Here is a 20,529-nt window from a genome sequence, read left to right as displayed (position 1 = left end):
AAAACTATATAGAAGTTAAAAGGAATAAATGAGAGTTTTATATGTACATACTAATAGCTAAAAAAAAAGAAAACCCTTATTCCTGCATAAGAAAGTAAAGGTAGAATGATATACTATGACATTACTTATGTAAAAACACAAGAGAAATACTATATATCACTCATGGTTATTTATCTCATTTTATATGTAATTCACATATGCATTTATTAATATATACATGCATATAATTTATTAATATAGACATACATTTACTAATACAGAAAGTATATTTATTTACATATGTAAATATTTCTGGAATGAAACCTCAAAATCAAGACTGTAGTTTCATTTGAAGATAATCTGGGGTGGTGACAGATACATCAATTTTCTCTCCTATTATTTTTATTAAAAAAAACTGAAGCAAACAAATATATTAACACATATCAATTGGATTCTGAGTATATTTTCTAAAATCTTTTTTTTTTTTTTTTTTTTGTGGGGGTAAGGGAGAACCTCCACCATGTATTTAAGTTGTAAGCCAAGGACATTTACAGTCAACATCCAGAAAGAGTTACTAATAATGTTCCTACCTGTTACTAAAACACCCGAGTTGATTCAGTGTTACACTGCACTTCTCTGACAAGCTCATTCAATTAGTTATTGACAAACAGATATTTCTTTTTTAAGATTTTATTTATTTATTCATGAGAGACACAGAGAGACAGAGACATAGGCAGAGGGTGAAGGAGGCTCCCTGTGGTAAGCCTGATGCAGGACTCACTCCCAGGACCCCAGGATCACGACCTGAGCCAAAGGCAGATGCTCAACTACTGGGCCATCCAGGTGCCCTGACAAACAGCTATTCCAATAGATTATGGGTTTTCAGCCCTGATTAGGTTACCTGGTTGAGAATATTCCAGGATGCATGCGAGAGTGCTGCGAATTAGAGCCGTCCACTGTTTCTGAGTGTCCTCAGTCTTGGCCATTGAGAGGGTCACGATGCTTTTAATCCCTTGAAGAGCTGCACTGACTGGTGGAGGGACCTGATTATCTGCAGACTTTACTGCTGTGTCTTTCAATATTCTTGCAATTAAAAACAGAATTGTGGGCAGGATTGTCATACACCCTGAATTGAAAACAAATCAGATTACCTCATAACTACTCAGTTCTCACATTACAGTTATTTCAATTGTTTTTTAGAATTGATTGTGGCTTAATATTATTTTTTCCCTTGTTGTTATACAAAATTTACTGCATTACTATTATTATAATCCAATGTTTAGAAAAGAAGATGACAAAGTGGCAAGTTAAAGAAGACAATATTTTCTTCCTTTTTCCATCTAGCCTTGTTCTTATTATTTCCAATATTTCCCCTTTAATATGTCATGCCCTTCAAAATGAAAATAAGAAAAGAAGATAGAAAAATGGAAGGGAAGCACTTCCATACACTATGATAACTATCTGAGCAATTTGATGAATCTTGTAGCAATTCTAAGACATGTAATCAATCTGCAGCATACTGAAGTCAGCCTTAACCAAGCCAGGAAAAACGATGAAAAGACTATATGGGTAAGCAAAAAAGAAATGAAATAATCCTGGAACTTGTAGCTGAAAGAACTTTAAGGTCATCGAATCCAACCTCCCACCTCATGGAAGACGCTCCTCATCACTTTCTTAGGCCGCTATCATAGTCAGCCAGCAAAGCTCCAGCAGTGGAGAATTCATTATTTTCACATCTATATATAGGCTTGTGTTGGGATGAAATTTACCTTTATATCTCCTGATATTGTTTCTTTCTTATAGACAGATAGAGGGAAAGTCTGCATTTCCATCCAGTACTTTTTGGATATCTGCACACAACTATCATCTTTACAGCTATAATTTCCTTAGTTACTCCTTAGAGTTGGTGGTCACACTCATCTGATGTTTTTCGGTTTGTCAGAGACTCCAGAGTGGCAATCAGATCAGAAACTAAGCTGTTTAGTCATCCCATCTTATGCCTGTCTGCTAACATTCAGTGTCTTGCCTCAAGCTGGTGTTCTATCTCCTTGCTGAAGTTTGAAATACATCTGAAGAACATCTTAAGTTTTGGGTTTTTAAAAATCCTTAATCTTTATAGACTCCTAAAGATCAACACATCATAAAAGACTAACTTCTCCTTCTGTACTTGAGATTTCAGAGGAAAATAATTCATAATAGTACTTAAAATCAAAGGCAAGCTCATCTTTGTCTACTGTAAAATAACGCATTTCCAAATAGTGATCAATACCATACCAGCAGGTGAACACAGGGATGGTAAGTCAGAGAGTATGGTAACTGTGGCTGCTACCAAACGAGCACTTTCTTCTGACAGTCGAGTTTTAGTGGCTATGTGACTGGGTGAATCCGACATCTTGGTACTGAGATGTGGCATATGCCGTACTAAAATGAACATCAATAGCTCCATAGTTGCAAACACGAGAGATTTTCCAGGAACAAGACCACCGCTGTCACCTCCTTCTCCTATTATAGGACAGGATTCTTTCTCCATGTCATCTTCATCTTCAGTGAAAGAACATTTGGTGAAATTTCCAGAAAAAAATAGTAATAGTACAGTATATTAAGTATATTTGAGAAATTCTTTCAGAAGAATTCACAACTGAAAGTTTAACTAATAACACATCTTACTCAGAATAATTCTTTGCCTTGCTAGAATTGTTTATTGAGTTCTCCTTAAAAGTCCTTCCTTTTAAAAGTAAAAGACAATCCATTTTTTACTTCAAAACATTTTATTAGGTATTTTTTTAAAAATATTTTATTGATCTATTCATGAGAGACACAGACATAGGCAAAAAGAGAAGCAGGCTCCATGCAGGGAGGCCAATGTGGGACTCGACCCCAGGACTCCGGGATCACAACCTGAGTGGAAGGCAGGTGCTCAACCACTGAGCCACTCAGGTACCCTATTAGGTAATTTTATTAGGAACGCATTTCATATCACAAGGAACGCTTATAAATTAGGCTGAACCATATGAAGTTGACATTTTTGAAGGTAAAAAATAGTTGACCATCAGGAATTTCATTTAGTTATTTCCAATGAAAGCAAAATCAATTGCAAATCCTCTATATCTATGACTAAATTATTTATTAAAAACTTCCTGGCCTTGATATTTAAGAAGTTAGAGTACAAATAAAACCTACTTTGAAGTTAACATAATTTCTAGTGCTTACTTAGAGTGTTCCTTTTTTCTTGCAAATAATCCTGAGCAGCTCTTACTATCTGTTGTACAACTCCAGTAACCAGCAGCTGAACAGATGGTGGGTTCCAGGTCAACAGGAGGCGGTGCAAAACACTTAGCAACTCAACACCAATCAGCTATTATAAATTAACACAGGTAAATCTAATTAATCTTAATTTCAAAGGATAAATTTATGTTATTACAATCTAAGAAAATATGCATGTAAAAATAAACCTGGTAGCTAAAATTAATATATATGACTGTGTAACAAATAAGAACAGTATAACAATCTTGAGAAATGGTCATATTGTATTCCAACACACTTTCAATCAACAAAATACTGTGGATGCCAGGCACTTCCAATAAGTCCCCCTCCCATTCATCTCAGCAAGTATTACAAACTTGAACCACTCACTTTTAAGCCACTTATAATCCTCCACTTCAAACCCACCCAATGAATCTACCTCAAATTTCAAAGAGGGAGAGAAAAACTTAAGTATAACCAAAGCCACATTTACCTTTCTCAAGATCAAATGTCCAGACTCTATCCAAGGCTGATTAATCTTTCTTTATCTGCTTCCTATACTGATTGACTTCCCCAGAATTCTTCAAGGGCCTTAATTGCACTTCACATGCCTTCAGCCTCTCTCTCTAGTTAGGTCTTTCTCCCAGGATAAGGAGAACACTCAGGTCTTTTCTGTCTCATTCCCATCCCCCTCTCAAATCCTCTCAGATCCTTCTCTCTGCCCCCATGTCCTCTATCTCTATTGTGCTTCCTCTGGTGCCAGGCCACATGCTTCCACTTCCTTCACCCCCTCACTTATTCTTCATTCTTCCATAATCTGGCTTCTGCTCACCTAAGAAAATGCTCTGTCTTCGGTCACTAATAACCTTCCCTGGACTCTCTTCTGTCCTTATATACTGGGATCCTGGTTCTTTTGAGACTGTTGTCTATCCTTGACACTCTCTCACTCTGTTCTTAGTTCTCCTCCTACCTCTGTAGTAGTCTCTGGTGCTTATTTCCCTCATCTCCATCCTTATTTGCTATTTGTAATATACCCTCATGTACCAGTCCTGGCCCTCTTTTTTCCTTCTTTATTCGGTTTTCCTAGGCTAGTGTATAACTCGCTATTTCTCTGGAATTATGAAAAGAGCCTCTTAATTGGCCTCCCTTGTCATCTTTTATAGACCAATCTCCCAAGGTTGATAAAATGGATCAAATATATATATATATATATATACCATGTTCTTTTTTTTCTTTTTAAGATTTTATTTATTTATTCATGAGAGACACAGAGAGAAAGAGAGGCAGAGACACAGGCAAAGGGAGAAGCAGGCTCCCTGCGAGGAGCCCTATGTGGAACTCAATCCTGGACCCCGGGATCATGCCCTGAGCCAAAGGCAGATGCTCACCCTCTGAGCCACCCAGGCGTCACTATATATACCATGTTCTGAAATACAAGTTTAATCATTCCTCTATTTTAACATTTTTAATGATTCCCTATTACTTTTAAGATAGATTTTAAATCCTTTAACATGTCACACAGGAACTTTCATGATTTGGCCCTTATCCTGTTATACAGCATCATCTCCTAACAACCCCCACATGCTCCATTTGTCTCAGCCATAGTAAATGACAGCAGTGTCCTTGAACTTGTCATGTTCTCTCGAGCCTCCTTGTCTTTGTCTTTGCTTCTCTCCCAGAGAAGAAAACCCATTCTTCTTGTGCTGCCTCACTAATTCCTCTTTTAAGATTTAATCCAACCATCATTTCCTCTGAGAAGCCATTCTTTACCTTCCTTGATACTGTCTGGGCTCCTCCCCTCTATTCTCATCATACCTTTACATATACTAGCTCAGCATTTATCATACTGTCCTGATCTTCTGATCCAGGCGCAGTGAAACCACTTGTGACAGCTATAGCCTCCAACTATGTCTGATGCAGGATAAAAGTTGTTGAGTAAAAGTTGTTGAGTGAATGAATATAATTTTTGAGTCAGTGAACTCTGATGATATTGAAACTACAGGATCTGACTCAGGAAAAAAAAAATCCATCCAAGTGTTAAACAGTACTTGGATAAACAAAACATTATTGAGTCCAAAAAATAGCTAGGTAGGTGTGGGACATAATATGTTAAAATCAAAATGAGTGAGTGTAAACCTTGTATTCTCTCTTCATTCACAGATTAAATTTTAAATTATATAAAAACCTGAAGTTTCTTGAGTAATCTGTAGTTTAGCTAAGGAGTAGCTTTAGGCTGCAAGGCTGGGGTACAAGAAGAGTTCATCAGTGAATGAATCTTGTAATCACAAAGTATATGCTTTGCTTTATTTTGGTTTAGGTCACTTCATGTGCAAAACTAATCTGGATATATGAAATGATAACAACTTCTTTTTTACCTGTTTGTGTTTTATGGAAAATTACCCCACCTGTAGTGATGGTGACCAAAAAGATGGTTCTTATTATAGAAATAAAAGAATTCCTAATTAAAAAGAAGAATAATAAATCCACTGGTAGCTTGGTTCTAGATCATGAATAAGTCCTCTAAATATTACATACAGAACTAGAAAAAGCAATTCATTAAATTGTTTAGATAAGTAGTTGAGCCAGTGCAAAAAAAATTCATTAAATGAGAGATAAAACTTGATCAAGCATTTAAAAATGGTATAATTTATTTAATAGCCTTATAAATTACTTCAGCCCTTTATTAGTAGAATCATTAACTGGGACTGAAGGCATCCCTTAATTTTTAGTTTTATTCGACTACTGATGAACACATCTAAGAAGATACACTGACTATTTTTATGCTGCCTGTGCCTGGTCACCCAACATCACTAGAATGTCTTACATAAAGCCAAAATCTTGAATACTTATTATATAATATTTATTTCATATGGGAGAAAGTTATATTAAGATAAATATGATAAAAACAAAGCATAATATTTATTATCTGTTATAGAAAAATACTGTACCTGATCTTCTGCAATATGAATTCGGGCATAAGGAGAATCTAGCAAGGTGTGTAAGGCCTGTAGACATGCTGTAACATGTTCAATAGGCTCCTCAGGTCTAGGGGAGCAAAGGAACTGTATACTCACACCTGTGATGTACATAATAAAAATACATGTTTGTCTATAAAACACTTTGTTGCTTTGATGTCAGATTTTTTTCTCTATTTTTCCTCTATTCTTCTGAAGATTACTTTAACACATATTGAATGCTATTGTAGAGTTCAAAATGGTCACCAAAAGCAGCAGCCAAACTTTATAACACAGACTGTAGCTTTGCAATTAGGTTAATAATCAAATTGGAGGTAGGGAAGGGAGGCAGTTCCAAGGTCATGGAGTTAAGAAGATACTAGACTTTTTTATTTCAAGAACTTAAAAAAAAAATAACATATTAAAAATACACTTATGAAAATGATAAAATTACTTCTCATTACATGGTTGCCAAACAATTTTCATGTCTACAAAGAATTTTTAGTGGCAAACTACGGAGGTATTATGGATATCATGGATAACAATTGTTCTTAATTTGCATAATGTAAGGTCACTGTTTTAGATGAGTCTTATATTTTCATGTACAAGATCTATTGATGAGTTCTATAATTTCACCTTAGCAACTATGTTCCTTTTCCCTTCCAGAAAATATAAACCTGCTTAAGAGCCTCATTAGAATCTATAACACCTTAATGTTAAAAGAGCATCATTGATGCAATTATAAATTGAATTTATTCAAATTTTCTTTAACTTCGCATTTTACTATTTCCTCAAGGGACAATCTGTTAAGTGTTAAGTAAAAAGAAAATCTGCCTTTGAAAAAGAAAAATGTAGTTTTTTTTGAAAATTATTCAATATTGCTCTGCGAGTGAACACGATAGCTAAAATTTTTAGAGTAGTCTTTAATAATTAAATTTTTCTATTAAAAATTCAGTTAACAATTTAGAAAATGTGCTTAAAAATCCTCCTTTTATTATTCCCTCTCTGGACTATGGTATATGAAACTTTTCTATAGCATTAAAATGAAAGCTATGAAGGAGTTCAGAATATGCCACACTAAAATATGCCTCTGTGGCATATTGATTATTTTGAGCTGAAGGTACTTGATGAATAGCAGATACAGTAAGGGCCCTCTAACCCCTTCCCACCTAAAAGCAGGTCATGAAACTTCTCATGAGAAAGGTGCCCTCCCTGTATTAGGAAGAGAAGACTGGGAGTCATTGTTGAAATAGACTTGTACAAACAAACTTACTAAAATTAGTTCCTCCCCATATATTTCGTAGTCCTTGTCCCACAATTTATTGTCCCCAGCCCACACCCCTTTGTCTGGTCACATCCCCACAATGTATTGTTCTGTGTATAAAGTAGTATGTAAGTTTTTTGGCCTAATGGCTACTTTAGGTTGAAAATATTAAATAAATCTGCATGCTTTTCTCCTTAATCTGTTTTATCAATTTAATTCTCAGGCCAGCCACAGAACCTAAGAGGATAGAAGGAAATTTTTTCTTCCTTACAGATATGAATTTCAGAAGTGACACATCTTTAAATACATCAATATAATACACCTACCTAAAATCAGATGCATTCTGTCTTTGTTAATTTCTGGCAAAGATTTAGTACTAGGCGTTGCTCCTGATGCCTGGTTTAAATTCACGGGTGTAGAACGTTTCTGTAAGCCAGGTATTGCTGCTGCTTCTGCAGACTCTGAACATGTAAATCCTGTGCTATTCAGCCAAAGCGCCACTGCATGGAGAATGGGGGCCCACGAATTCCGGTAGTGAAGTCTAGCTGTATCAATAGTCTCTGGAGTATAAAATGCTCCCCCTGTAAAATAATCAAGCCAATCAAAGCCATTACTTTTATTGTAAGTGTTCAACCATTTACCAATAACTAACTTAAAAATACCCATTTCTTACCATCTTAGTCCATTTGGGCTGCTTTAATAAAATACCACAGACTGGGTGGCTTATTAACAACAGAAATGTATTTCTCTCATTTCAGGAAGTCTGAGATCAGGCTGCTAGCATGCTCAGGTAAGGGCCATCTCTCTGACTCCTACCTATATTCTCACACGGTAGAAGGGGCTAGGGAGCAATGTAGGGTCTCTTCTCTAAGGGTACTACTAATCCCATTTCAGAGGGCTCCACTTCATGACCCAAGCAGTTCCCAAATGCCCCACTTCCCGATACCATCACAATGGGGATTAGGTATCAACATGTGAATTTAGAAGGGACACAAAATTCAGACCATACCACATATGAAAGAGTAATCTGGCTAAAGAGAGTCTCTTTATTACAAAGTCACAAAAACTAATGTCTTTTCTGCAGCTGCAGAACTGTAGTGCCTGTGCCTTCCTCACCATGGCTAGGGTTTCCAGCCTTTCCTTGCAACTGCAGATGCTGCTGGGGATCCTCTCTCTTTCTCTACCCTGTGGTCACAGGCTTCCTCTTCACTGTTACCGGAGACCCCCTAAAACCCTGGTTACCTTCTCCTACCACAGCCAGGGAACTCTCTTCTTTCTCTTTCACTCTTCCTCTGCCATTCATCCATAACTCCTGCTTTCACTACCAAACTGAGGACTTTCCCACCTGTTCTTGCATACACTTACCAGCACAGCAATAAACTTCATCATGGTTAGGCATAATGACTTGTTATGCATAGTTATTTAGAGTACTCTAGCTCATATAGTTCTTATCATAACAGTGAGAATATTTACGCTTGTGTTAATAAAAAAGCTTATGCTGTATTTGAATTTATAAATTCAATATGGAGAACATGCTCTAAGTGAGAGAATGCCAAGTATAAGTCTACAGAAGTTTAAAATGTCATTACCACATCTTATATTATTAAATTATTAATAATTAGATAATTAAATTTAAGGGGTTATACTCTTTTTAAATTTAAGATGTGTTAAGTTACATTGTAATATTATTAATTGCTGTTCTAGCTTTCACCAATTACACTTCATTTATTTTTTTAATAAATTTATTTTTTATTGGTGTTCAATTTACCAACATACAGAATAACACCCAGTGCTCATCCCGTCAAGTGCCCCCCTCAGTGCCCATCACCCATTTACCCCCACCCCCCGCCCTCCTCCCCTTCCACCACCCCTAGTTTGTTTCCCAGAGTTAGGAGTCTTTATGTTCTGTCTCCCTTTCTGATATTTCCCACACATTTCTTCTCCCTTCCCTTATATTCCCTTTCACTATTATTTATATTCCCCAAATGAATGAGAACATACACTGTCCTTCTCCGATTGACTTACTTCACTCAGCATAATACCCTCCAGTTCCATCCACGTTGAAGCAAATGGTGGGTATTTGTCGTTTCTAATGGCTGAGTAATATTCCATTGTATACATAAACCACATCTTCTTTATCCATTCATCTTTCGATGGACACCGAGGCTCCTTCCACAGTTTGGCTATTGTGGACATTGCTGCTAGAAACATCGGGGTGCAGGTGTCCCGGCGTTTCATCGCATCTGAATCTTTGGGGTAAATCCCCAACAGTGCAATTGCTGGGTCGTAAGGCAGATCTATTTTTAACTCTTTGAGGAACCTCCACACAGTTTTGCAGAGTGGCTGCACCAGTTCACATTCCCACCAACAGTGCAAGAGGGTTCCCTTTTCTCCGCATCCTCTCCAACATTTGTGGTTTCCTGCCTTGTTAATTTTCCCCTTTCTCACTGGTGTGAGATGGTATCTCATTGTGGTTTTGATTTGTATTTCCCTGATGGCAAGTGATGCAGAGCATTTTCTCATGTGCATGTTGGCCATGTCTATGTCTTCCTCTGTGAGATTTCTGTTCATGTCTTTTGCCCATTTCATGATTGGATTGTTTGTTTCTTTGGCGTTGAGTTTAATAAGTTCTTTATAGATCTTGGAAACTAGCCCTTTATAGATCTTGGAAACTAGACTATCTGATACGTTATTTGCAAATATCTTCTCCCATTCTGTAGGTTGTCTTTTAGTTTTGCTGACTGTATCCTTTGCTGTGCAAAAGCTTCTTATCTTGATGGAGTCCCAATAGTTCATTTTTGCTTTTCTTTTGCCTTCGTGGATGTATCTTGTAAGAAGTTACTGTGGCTGAGTTCAAAAAGGGTGTTGCCTGTGTTCTCCTCTAGGATTTTGATGGAATCTTGTCTCACATTTAGATCTTTCATCCATTTTGAGTTTACCTTTGTGTATGGTGCAAGAGAGTGGTCTAGTTTCATTCTTCTGCATGTGGATGTCCAATTTTCCCAGCACCATTTATTGAAGAGACTGTCTTTCTTCCAATGGATAGTCTTTCCGCCTTTATCGAATATTAGATGACCATACATTTCAGGGTCCACTTCTGGGTTCTCTATTCTGTTCCATTGATCTATGTGTCTGTTTTTGTGCCTGTACCACACTGTCTTGATGACCACAGCTTTGTAGTACAACCTGAAATCTGGCATTGTGATGCCCCCAGCTATGGTTTTCTTTTTATAATTCCCCTGGCTATTCGGGGTCTTTTCTGATTCCACACAAATCTTAAAATAATTTGTTCTAACTCTCTGAAGAAAGTTCATGGTATTTTGATAGGGATTGCATTAAACGCCAATTACACTTCATTTAATTACTACTGTAAACTCCATAAAGGCAAAACTCTGAATAAAGTACTTACCATCAGGCGGGAGCTGACTAGCAAATTCAGCTGGTAAAGTTAAAAGCGCATAGTCTTTTAATGCTGCCAGCCACAGGCGGCTGAGTGTTGGCAGTTCGGGTTGCACAAGTGTTATTAAACTATCTGGTGGTAGTTCGTCTATAGTACCATAATCATCATCATCATCATCAGTACTTTTAATTGCTCTTTTTGGCTTTGACTCTGCTTCCTTCTTGATATTCATAGCAACCACATATACCTAGTAAGATATTTAGGAGGAGAAAATAACAGGGCATAATATTAAGAAATGACATAATCTAAATTGCTATGATTATACAACTGAATTATTGAATAATTATTATTATTATTCCAGTGTTTCTACTCAATTAACTTAATTGAGTAGAAACACTGGAATATGTATACAACTTCATGATTTCCTGACAACCTCCAAAGAATAATTCCACCTGCTTTGGAGACAATCTTTTTTCATTGATCTGACTTCTGACTATTCCTCTCACAAAATATTCCTTGAGTAGGGTTCTCTGACATTTTTCTGGCTTTTCTTGTTAGACTTTACAAAGCCCCCTTTTATGTGTGTCTTTTTTTGGTCATAGGGTATAACTTCCTGTTTACTGCTTCACTTTCACAGACTTATTAGACATAATCGGATAGCATTCAAAGAAAAAGGCTGGAAGGGATGGAAGAAGGGCCAGAAAAAGGATTTCCATAAATATCCTTCTAACCCCTTAAGTGATACTTAGCAATCTTGCCTTTATAACAGAGAGTTGAGCAAAGCATATAATTTAATAGTCACATATATATTATCTGTATCCTTTCTCTCCATTTAGTAAGCCAAAATGATGTATAATAGCAACTTCCTAAAACATAATTTTAAAGATTCTTCTTCATCGCAGTTATTTTTGTTTGTTTTTGCACACACATTTAAGCTTTGGCAACATGTATGGACTGACCAAAGAATATGAGGCAGAAGTAGGTGACGGTTTTACTCTGTAGGCAATGGGGAAGGGAAGAGGCCACTGCAGGATTTATTATGTATTTTTCCTGAACTTTTAATTTTATTCTAAAATTATACCATAAAAAGTTTGGAAAATGAGTTTTTAAAATTACTAATAATCCCAATTTTCAGGTTATCATATTCTATCTTTGTAAGTTGTAATTTTGTTGTACAAAGAATTTTGTATTTAATTTTATTAACATATCATAATATTTTCCCATAAAATGCTAGTCTTCAAAACCATTACTCTTAATGGCTGTAGGGGATAAGTCATACAATTTCCCTAAGTTGAAATTTAATATTTACTCCTGATTCTTTAATCAGCCTTGGGAATCTTAAAAAGACAAGATACAGTATTTCCAAAGACAAAAGGTGTGCAGCTCTTCATATTATAAATAATGTTCCAAGTTAAGCTTTTTGTAAACATTTCCTTCTGTATTTTGGATATTTTCCCCTAAGATAAAATCCCAGAAACAGAATTACTGCATTAGTGATTACAAATATTTTTATGGTTCTAGATAGACATTGCCAAGACCTTTAAAAGGGTTCTGTAGTTTATAGTGCTATTTGCAATCCAAGAGAATATGTTTTTTAGACTCCTTTTTAAAAGTCTAAATACATCTTATTAGATATTACACAAGAAAAATAGAAAAATCAGAAGCATAAGAAAAAGAAATATTGTTAGCATTCTAGACATGTTGTATATATAGTCTTTTAAACAAAACTGTGAGTAACTTTTGTTTTTTAAATTTTTAAAAAGATTTATTTGAGAGAGAGAGAGAGAAAGAAAGAGAGAATGAGAAAGAGAATATGCAGCGGGGAGGGCAGAGGGAGAAAGAGTCTCAAGCTGACTCCCTGTTGAGTGTGGAGCCTGATGCAGGGCTTAATCTTACGACCCTGAGGTCATGACCTGAGCCAAAACCTAGAGTTGGGACACCCAACCTACTGCACCACACAGGTACTCACCTAAATAACTTTTAACCCAATTTTCTATTCACTTAATCTCATCATCTCTTAGGATCAAGACATACATTTAAGTTATTTCCATTTTTCTGAGAAAAATAAACATTGCAATGAATATCATCATAGCATAGTCTTTGTATATATCCTTAATATTCCTTAGGATAAACTGGTCAGCTAATGTGCAGTTTCAGTAAGTGTTTTGATATATTATCACCCTTTGGAAAAGTTTTACTGTCATTCTAAAAATGATGTTAATTTATCTGGGTAATGTTTCTATATTTCTTCTCTTCCCCATATGTTTATGCATAGCTTTGTTTCCTTTCTGTGAATTGTTAATTCATATTCTTTGCCCAAATTTTGCATTTTATTTTTTTAAAGATTTATTTATTTACTCAGAAAGAGAGAGAGAGAGAGAGAGAGAGAGAGAGAGGCAGAGGGAGAAGCAGGCTCCATGCAGGGAGCTCGACGTGGGACTCGATCCCAGGCCTCCAGGGTCACACCCCAGGCTGCAGGTGGCGCTAAACTGCTGTGCCACTGGGGCTGCCCCAAATTTTGCATTTTAGAAGGATTATTCTGAGAATCCATATAGGAATAGCTGGAGGTGGGGTGGAGAAGACTAACATGTGAAAAAAATTAGGATGCAACTGTACAGGTCAGGTAACAGATGATGAGGACTCAAACTAAGGCAGGGGTAGGAGAAAGGACATATTTATTTATAGGTATGGAAAAGGTATATATAAAATCTCTTGCTAAATTTAAAAAATAGTTGCTATGTTAAATAAAATTCCATTTTTATTTTGAAAATATATAGATACATATATTTTTTAGTATAAACAGATTTATATGTGCATAGTGATATATACCAAAATATTAACAATAGTTATCTCTGGATGATAAGATAGTAAAATTGCAGGGGGGATAAGATTACAAATTTTTTTGTTTTTAATTCATGAGAGACAGAGAGAGGCAGAGACATAGGCAGAGGGAGAAGCAGGCTCCATGTGAGGAGCCCAATGTGGGACTCTATCCCAGGACCCCAGGATCACACCCTGAGCTGAAGGCAGACGCTCAACCACTGAGCCACACAGTGGTCCCCAGGTTTTTTTAAATAAAAATTTTTCTCTAAAAAAAAAAAAAAATTCTCTATATTCTGAATTTATGTAATGAACATAGGTATTTTTATTATCAGAACAAAATTACATATTTTCTTTTTTTTTTTTTAAATTTTTATTTATTTATGATAGTCACAGAGAGAGAGAGAGAGGCAGAGACATAGGCAGAGGGAGAAGCAGGCTCCATGCACTGGGAGCCCGATGTGGGATTCGATCCCGGGTCTCCAGGATCGCGCCCTGGGCCAAAGGCAGGTGCCAAACCGCTGCGCCACCCAGGGATCCCCAAAATTACATATTTTCAAAGATAAAGATAATACTAACAGTAAAATACACAGGAATTAGTTACCTACTAGATATAAGATGAAGGGGACTGGAGAAGAAGCATTTAATATTGATACCTAGGTCCTGCTCTTAAGATAGGAGATAGGAGATGCTGAGATAAAGAGGAAAAAAGAAGAAAGATAAAACATAGTATTTTTTTTAGACATGTTGGGTGTGTGGTACTTATGGGTCATCCAAGGGGAGATGTCTAGTGAACAGCCAAAAATATGGAATTGGAATTTAGGAGGTCTAGGTAGAGAAGTAGAATTACAATCTTTAATATACAAGTTAAAGCTACAGGTTACAGGTATGGATGAAGCTGCCCAGAAAGTATGAAGAGGGAGGAAAGGGACAAGAAGAACACCAACAGTTAAAGAGTAGGCAGGCAGGGATGCCTGGGTGGCTCAGTGGTTGAGCGTCTGTCTGCCTTTGGCTCAGGGCGTAATCCCGGTCCTGGGGATAGATACAGTTCGACATTGGGCTCCCTACAGGGAGCTTCTGCCTCTGCTTATGTCTCTACCTCTCTCTCTCTCTCTCTGGCTCTCATGAATAAATAAATAAAATCTTAAAAAAAAAAAAAAAAAAGAGTGGGCAGGCAAAGAGAGGCCAGCCAGCAAGTGATGCTGAGAATGAATAATGAAAAGGAAAGAGGAGAAGCAAGAGAGGAGTATCACAAAAGTTAAGGAAAACAAAGGGCTTCTAAAGGAGACAGTACCAGAGAGACTACGTAACATGGAGTCTGGTGATTGTGTAGGGATACAGATAATTCTCTCATTTGTAACTTTAGTGAGAGTAATTCCAATGGAGTGGTGATGACACAGGGAAACTGAAGAGACCTCATAAAAAACTGCTATTTTTGCTTCTTTTCCTGCTTCTCTTCTTGCCAGGATCTGCACCCCCAGCTTATACGTGCTGTATGTCCTCCTCGTAAAAGTCAAGGACTTAATGATCTCTTTGGAGTCTTTTAGCACAAGAGATAACATCTAAGAAATGACTAGGTGGGGTCCTCATGTACATTTTCCAAGACCACTGACTCCAGACACTCTGACACCAAAAGCCCTAGCTCCAGGGCATAAGGTACTTATGGAGGACACTTGAGCACTCCTCCTTGTTTTGACCAGATCTCAGATGCCTGAGAGGGGCACGTACACCAGGCAACCATCCTCAGTAAAAATCCCAAGCCTTGAGCAAAGACGAGACTCACTCTCCTTTCCTTTCCACGTCTCCCAGATGCTCTGTCTGTATCTGCTGTCTCTATACCTTCAATAAACTCTGTTGTCACTTCCTCTCAGCTCACATTTGATTTCTATTCTGCGCAAAGCCCAGGACACTGTGGGCTAGTCCTGCGGAACCCCATCTGGGACTTCCACCAGCCAGTCTGCATCAGTGAGGATGACCCCAGATCGTGGGGGATGGGGAAGGGGGTGATCAAGAGCAAGGAAGTGAAGATATGGAAACTCCTTCAATGCCCTGAGATGTGAAGAGGGGAGAGGGAAAGCTGTGAGGACAAGGGGAGGAAGGCAGGCAAGGAGAGTGAGCAGATGGAAGGAGAGGGTGCAGATACAGAAGCAGGCATGAGGGGACAGCGCTGGGCTAGAAAGTCTCCCCTCCATACTCAAGCCTAACTAACATTAACTGACAGGTGAAAGGACAGTTCTCAACTCCTGTAAATCTAAAAATTTCAAGGCAACAATCTGCAGAGACAGAGAATGGATCTCCTCAGTTTTCTGAGTGAAAAAGTATAAGCAGAGATAGGTCTTTAGGAGAGAAATCTAGACTATGCTGGGCATTTGAAGAGAATGACAAAGAAAAGGAAAAAAACACACACACACATATAAACATATATAAATTTACACATATTTACATATATACATATAAATTTACATATATAAAACATATACATAAATTTATATATATTTACATATATAAACATATATATAAATATATATTTATATATAAACATATATACACACACACACACACACACATATATATATATATATATATATATGTTTAAAATTTACTTAAAGGGATCCCTGGGTGGCACAGCGGTTTGGCGCCTGCCTTTGGCCCAGGGCACGATCCTGGAGACCCGGGATCGAATCCCACGTCAGGCTCCCGGTGCATGGAGCCTGCTTCTCCCCTGCCTATGTCTCTGCCTCTCTCTCTCTCTGTATGACTATCATAAATAAATAATAAAAAAAAAATTTTAAAAAAATTTTTAAAAAATAAAATTTACTTAAAAAAAGGAAGAGAAACAGGGAAAAAAATTACTAGCCAGCATTCAAGTCTGAGGTATGAGGTGCAAATCATTAAATAAGATTACAAGTTGCCCTAAAAAAGAAAGCAGTGTCAATAAAAACATGCATTATTAAATCTTTTATTTATTTATTTATTTTTTTAAATTTTTATTTATTTATGATAGTCACAGAGAGAGAGAGAGAGAGGCAGAGACACAGGCAGAGGGAGAAGCAGGCTCCCTGCACCGGGAGCCTGATGTGGGATTCGATCCCGGGTCTTCAGGATCGCGCCCTGGGCCAAAGGCAGGCGCCAAACCGCTGCGCCACCCAGGGATCCCCAAAACATGCATTATTAATTTAGTTACGTGAGCTTCTGATCTAATTTTTAAAAGCAATAATCTATCTTACATTCAATACCAGCCACAATGTCCTTTGATATACATTGCCTTACAAGAAGATATTTCCACATTGTAATGAAAAACAAAACAAAAAACAAAGGTAAGGCTCTGAGATCAAATCACTTGACCAAAGTCACAAAGATGGTAAATTATAGAGAGAACTTGTTCTAGGGCCTCTGATTCAACATTTAATGCTTTTTATACTAAACTATGCCAGCCTTCCTAGTAGGTGAATCAAGCATATTAATGCAAGTCAGCAGAGAACTAGCTGACTGGCAACCAATGCTGTGATCATCATACCCTGCACTGCCTAATTTCCACATAATTATTTGGGGGAGGCCCTTCTCAATATAGAAATTTTGAAAAAACTGATTAAAAACAACTTTCAAAGGTTTGATAAGAGCTCTTTCATAAATATATACATATTTTAATGAGAAGGAGCAAATAACAGATTTTCAAAAAGCATTTCACACCAAAGGTCAGTTTAAAAAAAAAACAAAAATCAAATAAATTTTTTTTTACCTATTGGACTAGGGGAATATTTTTTCATGGATGGAGAAACGGTTCAAAAATAGGCTATGGTTACCTCTGCCCATGCTTTGAGAACAGCCAATTTTTCCATGGTTGTGGCACTCTCTCGGTATAGTTGGCTAGAAGATCCTTTTCCAGCCTGCACTTTGTCCAAAGAAGAAACAAGCAGATTGTGCACTCGACGGAGGTCATTGAGATCACTGACAACTCCACTTCCAATCCATGTACTACATACCTGGCCAAAGAAAAACATTTTAAATTTTGAATAAAAAATTAATATTTAATATGATTTTTTTTATTGAGGGAAGAAACACAACAAACCAATGAAGAAAACAAAACAAAAAACCCAAATGCTGTGCTTCAGCATTATTTTTGAGTAACAAATTGACAAGAATGGAATTTATTGTACTCTCACAGGGAAAACTAACAGTATTTACTTATAATATTTCCATTGTCTAATTTGACAAAAATCTTAATGGAAAAAATTTCTGCCTGAATCAGTTCAGTTGTGAATAATTCTTCACTTCAACAACATTTCTGCTTAACACAAGCAAAAGGTTATTCTGAGTGGTATGGAAAAGGGGGAAAAAAATCTAGTCGCCGTCCTCAAGAAAGAAAACACAGATTGGATAAACACTGTAGGACTGCAATACTACACTTAAAAACACAGAAAATAGAGATTACTTCCAGAAGAAGAAATGGAAATATTTAGATATCAGGAAGGTCTGTGTGTATAAATACAGAGGAGTTATATGGGAAAAGAGAGAAGATAAGCAAAATTAACTGGGATCAGATTATGGTACAATTTAAATCCCATGCAAACTGAACTCAGACTTTGTTCTGTGGGTAGTCATGAGTTTCTAAGGCTTCAGAGCAGGGAGATTACACTTAGAATTGTGCTTGAGGCGCCTGAGTTGCTCAGTTGGTTAAGTGTCCAACTCTTGATTTTGGCTCAGGTCTTGATCTTGGGGTTGTGGGATTGAGTCCCACCTTGGCTCTGAGCTCAGTATGGAGTCTGCTTGGGATTCTCTCTTTCTCTCTCTCTTTCTCTCTCTAAATAAAATCTTTTTAAAAAATTGTGCTTTAGGAAGATTGCTCCAGTACTTATACCAGGAAAGATGTGTTTAGGTGGTAAGCAACGTGTTCAGTTAAGTGACTATTACAATATTATAGGATAGAGACAATACAGATCAAGCTGGGAATGGAATGAGAAGGGAGCATCATCTGAGAGAGGCTTGGAAGTAGAAATTACTGGATTTGGAAACCAATTAAGTATTTTTAGGGGAGGAGGCAGGGACTTGCAAAACATGGAAAGAATCAAATCTGGTTGTTTTAAGTAATGGTGCAATAAGCATGGGGGTGTATGCATCCCTTTGAAGAAGTGTTTTTGTATTCTTTGGGTAAATATCTAGTAGTGTCATTATTAGATCATAGGGTAGTTCTATTTTTAACTTTTTTTTTTTTTACCATAGCCAAATTATGGAAGCAACTTAAGTGTCCATCAATAGATGAATAAAGAAGATGTGTGCGCACGCGCGTGCATGTGCACACACACACACACACACACCACACACACACACCATGGATTATTACTCAGCCATAAAAAGGAATGAAATCTTGCCATTTGCAACAACATGGATAATGCTAGAGAGTACAATGCTAAGTGAAGTAAGTCAATCAGAGAAAGACAATATGATCTCACTCATATGTAGAACTTAAGAAACAACAACAACAAAAATGAACAAAGGAAAAAAAGAAGAGACAAATCAAGAATCAGACTCTTTAACTATAGAGAACTGATGGTTACCAAAGGGTAGGGGGAAGGCGGATGGGTGAAATAGGTGATGGAGATGAAGAGTACACTTACTGTGATGAGCACCGAGTAATGCATAAAATTGCTGATTCACTATATTGCATATTTGAAACTAATATAACTATACTGGAATTAAAACAAAACAAAACAAAACTAGTGAGACCAGGGCACTCTCCACACACAGGTAATAACCAAAGCAATGTTACCAGGTAAATCTATGTAAGGACAGGTATTTAAAAAAAGGTATAAGGAAAACACAGGGAAGATAGTTACACTTAAGGGACAAGTAGAATAAGAATAAACCATGAAAGAAATTAAAAATGCCAGGAAAGCAAAAGGAAAACCAGGCAAGTGTGGGGACACTGGAGCCAAAGGAAGAATGTCAACAAGGAAAGGTCTGGCAGTGTGACCTTTCCCCACAATTACAAGTCCTCCCTTTAAAGAACATGAAACTAGGGGTGTCTGGCTGGCTCAGTCAGTAGAACATGTAACTCTTAGTCCTGGGGTTGTGAATTCAAACCCCATGATGGGTGTAGAGATTACTTGAAAATAAAATCTTTTATTTTTAAAGATCTTATTTATTCGACAGAGAGAAAGAGAGAGCACAACCAGGGGGAATGGCAGAGGGAGAGGTAAAAGCAGGCTCCCCAGTGAACAGAGAGCCCAACTCAGGTCTCAATCTCTCTAAATAAAAGGATCATGGAAGCCAGGATCATGACCTGACCCCAAGGCAGATGCTTAACTGACTGAGCCACCCAGGTACCCCTGGAAATAAAATCTTTTAAAAAATAAAGAACATGAAACTAAAACTGCAGGTACTCCATCACAGATTTGGTTTATGAAAAAAGATAAAGCAGCACGGAATCAGCAACATCATATTCAGAGAAAATACCCTGGCCTTAAATCAAAAGAGTGGTGCATGAATGTACATTTAAACATCTCAATCTGAAATAAGACATTTAAAGTATATATTATGTTTATGATTCCTATGCTGATCTAAATGATTTTTTTTTTTTTTTTACTAAACCACTGATTACTGTCTCTGATTGTGTTACACTTGAGAGTCTTCCTACAATATCTAAAAATTATCCTGATTTTCAGGCTTAACATGATATCTATTCTGGTAAATAAGGTGGGATACAATGTTTCATAATCTGTCCAAACCCAACTCCTTACTTTCCTTTAAGAAAAAGGAACTTGCAACCCACTGTTCCATCTGTTTCAAAACTAGGTTTCCTCCCAGAAACAGAAGGATAGGTCAAAAACTTAAGCCTGCTAGTGGAAAAGAAGAAACTTCTTATAGAAAAA

General features: G+C 37.0%; 1 protein-coding gene across 5 annotated transcripts in view; it reads right to left on the bottom strand.

Moving 5' to 3' along the window:
• HEATR5B (HEAT repeat containing 5B) overlaps positions 1-20,529 on the bottom strand; it is a 98,800-nt gene that overhangs the window by 11,910 nt on the left and 66,361 nt on the right. For all 5 annotated transcript variants that reach the window (XM_026018993.2, XM_072767296.1, XM_026018994.2 and 2 more), the window contains exons 27-33: positions 17,464-17,643; positions 10,850-11,087; positions 7,767-8,021; positions 6,171-6,298; positions 3,190-3,334; positions 2,254-2,520; positions 881-1,105 (exon numbers count right to left, since the gene is read on the bottom strand). In XM_026018993.2, the coding sequence (XP_025874778.1) occupies positions 881-1,105; positions 2,254-2,520; positions 3,190-3,334; positions 6,171-6,298; positions 7,767-8,021; positions 10,850-11,087; positions 17,464-17,643 (1,438 nt within the window). The remainder of the gene's footprint in view (positions 1-880; positions 1,106-2,253; positions 2,521-3,189; positions 3,335-6,170; positions 6,299-7,766; positions 8,022-10,849; positions 11,088-17,463; positions 17,644-20,529) is intronic.

Source organism: Vulpes vulpes, chromosome 8 (genome assembly GCF_048418805.1).
Source record: "Vulpes vulpes isolate BD-2025 chromosome 8, VulVul3, whole genome shotgun sequence".
Lineage (NCBI taxonomy): Eukaryota > Metazoa > Chordata > Mammalia > Carnivora > Canidae > Vulpes > Vulpes vulpes.
The sequence above is the reverse complement of the archived record's forward strand: the minus strand, read 5'-3'. Positions and strand labels throughout refer to the sequence as shown.